At 59.0% G+C, this 5,000-nt stretch overlaps 1 protein-coding gene across 1 annotated transcript; it reads left to right on the top strand.

Annotated features, from left to right (window-relative positions):
• Positions 1–69: 69 nt before the first annotated feature.
• Positions 70–1,296, top strand: LOC135538551 (serine/threonine-protein kinase SMG1-like; the record flags this gene model as incomplete). The annotated part of the gene is made up of 2 exons (XM_064964437.1): positions 70–346; positions 1,236–1,296. Coding segments are annotated over 2 exons (338 nt in total), but the record flags the coding sequence as incomplete, so codon positions are not given.
• Between the last annotated feature and the right edge of the window lie 3,704 nt (positions 1,297–5,000).

Here is a 5,000-nt window from a genome sequence, read left to right on the forward strand (position 1 = left end):
CTACTGCAGGACATCAGCAGTCATATAGACCTGATTGATTAACCTTCTCTCTCTTCCTCCCCTCCCCAGGCCCTCCCAGCTACGTCCGTACAGCCTTCCTGCAGAACGCCGGCCAGGCCCACCTAATCAGCCAGTGCGAGGGCCTGGAGGCTGAGTTGGGCTCCCTGCTGCAGCAGCGCCGTGGGGCCCTGCGAGGCTGTCTGGAGCAGCTGCACAGCTATGCCACTGTGGCCCTGCTGTACCCGCGGGCCGTGCTGCTGCGCCACAGGGCCCACCTCTGGAAACAGTGGCTGGAAGAGCTGCTCTGTGACATGACTGTTGACCACTGCCAGCAGATCTCCAGACAGTGAGTTGGAGTGGACACATGCTGGCTTACTCCTCTCCTCTCTTTCTTGCCATCTCGCGCTATGTATTTCCTTCTCATTCCTCATTTTCTCTCTCTGTCTCTCTCTCTCTCTCTCTCTCTCTCTCGTGTCTTTCTCTCGCTCTCGCTCTCTCTCTGTCTCTCTGTCTCTCTGTCTCTCTCTCTCTGTCTCTCTCTGTGTCTCTCTCTCTCTCTGTGTCTCTCTCTCTCTCTGTGTCTCTCTCTGTGTCTCGCTCTCTGTGTGTCTATCTATATATATATCTCTGTAACTCGCTCTCTGTCTGCGCTCTCTGTCTCGCTCTCTGTCTCGCTCTCTGTCTCGCTCTCTGTCTCGCAGTCTCAGCTCTGTAAAATCTCTGTCTCGCGTCTGTCTCGCGTCTGTCTCGCTCTCAAGTCTCGCTTTATCTCGCTCTCTGGGAACATGTGTTAGCATTGCCTCTCGCTCTCTGTGCTCTCGCTCTCTGTCTCGCTCTCTGTCAAAGCTCTCTGTCTCGCTCTAAAAATGAGCAGCTCTCATTACTCTGTCTCGCTCTCGCTCTCTGTCTCGCTCTCGCTCTCTGTCACTCTCGCTCTCTGTCTCGCTCTGCTCTCTGTCTCGCTCTCGCTCTCTGTCTCGCTCTGTCTCTGTCTCGCTCTCTCTGTCTCTCTCTGTCTCGCTCTCTCTGTCTCTCTCTCTCTCGCTCTCTCTCTCTCTGTCTTTATTGGCATGGGGAAACTGTGTTAACATTGCTCTGTCAATAAAAATTAATCTCACATCTCTGTCTCTCTCTCTGTCTCTCTCTCTACTCTAATATTTTATTATTTTCATTAAATGGACAGTTATTTTATCAATCCGTGCTCTACCTTCCTCTCCAAACGTCCCTCCCTCCAGGTATGAGGTCCAGTTTGCCCCCCAGCCTCCCCTTAGCCGTGCCAGTTCCTGTCAGCGTTGAGCTGGCCCTGCAGCACCAGGCCTCAGAGACCAACACGCGTGTCCTACGCCAGGCGGAGCGTGTCAAGGCCCGAGGAGCCACGGTCCACGCGTGTGAAGAACAGCTGCAGGAGATCGGCGTTGCATCAGTGTGTTCCTCCCGGGGGCAGAGCAGGGGCTCTCTCAGCCTGGCCACCATCATCTCATCGGCCCTCTGCACCCTCACCAGGTCTGTCTGGCTGTGTGCTGGGGATAGGCGTGTCTGTGTGCTGGGGATGAAACGTGGCTGTGTGTTGGGGATAGGCGTGGCTGTGTGCTGGGGATAGACGTGGCTGGCTGTGTGCTGGGGATAGATGTGGCTGTGTGCTGGGGATAGACGTGGCTGTGTGCTGGGGATAGATGTGGCTGTGTGCTGGGGATGACGTGGCTGGCTGTGTGCTGGGGATAGGCGTGGCTGTGTGCTGGGGATAGACGAGGCTGGCTGTGTGCTGGGGATAGACGTGGCTGTGTGCTGGGGATAGGCGTGGCTGGCTGTGTGCTGGGGATGAGGCGTGGCTGTGTGCTGGGGATAGACGTGTCTGGCTGTGCTGGGGATAGATGTGGCTGTGTGCTGGGGATAGACGTGGCTGTGTGCTGGGGATGAAGCGTGTCTGGCTGTGTGCTGGGGATAGACGGGCTGTGTGTGCGGGATAGATGTGGCTGTGTGCTGGGGATAGACGTGGCTGTGTGCTGGGGATAGGCTGGCTGTGTGCCGCGGGATAGACGTGGCTGTGTGCTGGGGATGATGGCTGGCTGTGTGCTGGGGATAAGCCGTGGCTGTGTGCTGGGGATAGACGTGGCTGTGTGCTGGGATAAACGTGGCTGTGTGCTGGGGATAGACGTGGCTGTGTGCGGGGATAAACGTGGCTGTGTGCAGGGGATAGACGTGGCTGGCTGTGTGCTGGGGATAAACGTGGCTGTGTGCTGGGAGATAAACGTGGCTGTGTGCTGAGATAAACGTGGCTGTGTGCGAGGATAAACGTGGCTGTGTGTGCTGGGGATGAACGTGGCTGTGTGCTGGGTATAAACGTGGCTGTGTGCTGGGGATAAACGTGGCTGTGTGCCGGGGATGAGCGTGGCTGTGTGTCCTGGGGGATGGCCGTGGCTGTGTGTTGGGGATAGGCAGTGGCTGTGTGCTGGGGATAAACGTGGCTGTGCTGGGGATGAGCGTGGCTGTGTGCTGGGGATAGATGTGGCTGTGTGCTGGGGATAGACTTGGCTGGCTGTGTGCTGGGGATAGACGAGGCTGCTGCTGGGATAGGCCGTGGCTGTGTGCTGGGGATGAACGTGGCTGGCTGTGGTGCTGGGGATAGACGAGGCTGTGTGCTGGGGGATAGAGCGTGGCTGTGTGCTGGGTATAGACGTGGCTGTGTGCTGGGTATAGACGTGGCTGGCTGTGTGCTGGGTATAGGCGTGGCTGGCTGTGTGCTGGGTATAGACGTGGCTGGCTGTGTGCTGGGGATAGACGTGGCTGGCTGTGTGCTGGGGATAGACGTGGCTGGCTGTGTGCTGGGGATAGACGTGGCTGTGTGCTGGGGATAGACGTGGCTGGCTGTGTGCTGGGGATAGACGTGGCTGGCTGTGTGCTGGGGATAGACGTGGCTGTGTGCTGGGGATAGACGTGGCTGTGTGCTGGGGATAGACGTGGCTGTGTGCTGGGGATAGACGTGGCTGTGTGCTGGGGATAGATGTGGCTGGCTGTGTGCTGGGGATAGACGTGGCTGGCTGTGTGTTGGGGATAGACGTGGCTGTGTGCTGGGGATAGACGTGGCTGTGTGCTGGGGATAGACGTGGCTGGCTGTGTGCTGGGGATAGACGTGGCTGTGTGCTGGGGATAGACGTGGCTGTGTGCTGGGGATAGACGTGGCTGGCTGTGTGCTGGGGATAGACGTGGCTGTGTGCTGGGGATAGACGTGGCTGTGTGCTGGGGATAGACGTGGCTGTGTGCTGGGGATAGACGTGGCTGTGTGCTGGGGATAGACGTGGCTGTGTGCTGGGGATAGACGTGGCTGTGTGCTGGGGATAGACGTGGCTGTGTGCTGGGGATAGACGTGGCTGTGTGCTGGGGATAGACGTGGCTGTGTGCTGGGGATAGACGTGGCTGTGTGCTGGGGATAGACGTGGCTGGCTGTGTGCTGGGGATAGACGTGGCTGTGTGCTGGGGATAGACGTGGCTGTGTGCTGGGGATAGACGTGGCTGTGTGCTGGGGATAGACGTGGCTGTGTGCTGGGGATAGACGTGGCTGGCTGTGTGCTGGGGATAGACGTGGCTGTGTGCTGGGGATAGACGTGGCTGTGTGCTGGGGATAGACGTGGCTGTGTGCCGGGGATAGACGTGGCTGGCTGTGTGCTGGGGATAGACGTGGCTGGCTGTGTGCTGGGGATAGATGTGGCTGTGTGCTGGGGATAGACGTGGCTGGCTGTGTGCTGGGGATAGACGGGCTGGCTGTGTGCTGGGGATAGACGTGGCTGTGTGCTGGGGATAGACGTGGCTGTGTGCCGGGGATAGGCGTGGCTGGCTGTGTGCTGGGGATGACGTGGCTGGCTGTGTGCTGGGGATAGACGTGGCTGTGTGCTGGGGATAGACGTGGCTGTGTGTTGGGGATAGGCATTGGCTGGCTGTGTGCTGGGGATGACGTGGCTGGCTGTGTGCTGGGGATGATGTGGCTGTGTGCCAGGGGATAGACGTGGCTGTGTGCCGGGGATAGACGTGTGTGCCGGGGATAGACGTGGCTGTGCCGAGGATAGACGTGGCTGTGTGCGGGGATAGACGTGGCTGTGTGCCGAGATGAACGAGGCTGTGTGTTGGGGATAGACGTGGCTGTGTGCTGGGGATAGACGTGGCTGTGTGCTGGGGATAGACGTGGCTGGCTGTGTGGGACTGAGTGGGACCAGACACACAGTTACACCCCCTTCTACCCCAGGTTACGCCTGGGGGAGTAGAAGAGTGTAACTGTGTGTCTGGTGGGGGTAGAAGGGGGTGTAACTGTGTGTCTGGTGGGGGGGGGTAGAAGGGGGTGTAACTGTGTGTCTGGTGGGGGGTAGAAGGGGTGTAACTGTGTGTCTGGTGGGGGTAGAAGGGGGTGTAACTGTGTGTCTGGTGGGGGGTAGAAGGGGGTGTAACTGTGTGTCTGGTGGGGGGTAGAAGGGGGTGTAACTGTGTGTCTGGTGGGGGGCAGAAGGGGTGTAACTGTGTGTCTGGTGGGGGCAGAAGGGGTGTAACTGTGTGTCTGGTGGGGGGGCAGAAGGGGGGTGTAACTGTGTGTCTGGTGGGGGGTAGAAGGGGTGTAACTGTGTGTCTGGTGGGGGGTAGAAGGGGTGTAACTGTGTCTGGTGGGGGTAGAAGGGGGTGTAACTGTGTGTCTGGTGGGGGGCAGAAGGGGTGTAACTGTGTCTGGTGGGGGGTAGAAGGGGTGTAACTGTGTGTCTGGTGGGGGGTAGAAGGGGGTGTAACTGTGTGTCTGGTGGGGGGTAGAAGGGGTGTAACTGTGTGTCTGGTGGGGGGCAGAAGGGGGTGTAACTGTGTGTCTGGTGGGGGGGCAGAAGGGGGCAACTGTGTGTCTGGTGGGGGGTAGAAGGGGTGTAACTGTGTGTCTGGTGGGGGGTAGAAGGGGGTGTAACTGTGTGTCTGGTGGGGGGTAGAAGGGGGTGTAACTGTGTGTCTGGTGGGGGTAGAAGGGGGTGTAA

The sequence above is a fragment of the Oncorhynchus masou genome, unplaced genomic scaffold (assembly GCF_036934945.1).
Source record: "Oncorhynchus masou masou isolate Uvic2021 unplaced genomic scaffold, UVic_Omas_1.1 unplaced_scaffold_981, whole genome shotgun sequence".
NCBI lineage: Eukaryota > Metazoa > Chordata > Actinopteri > Salmoniformes > Salmonidae > Oncorhynchus > Oncorhynchus masou.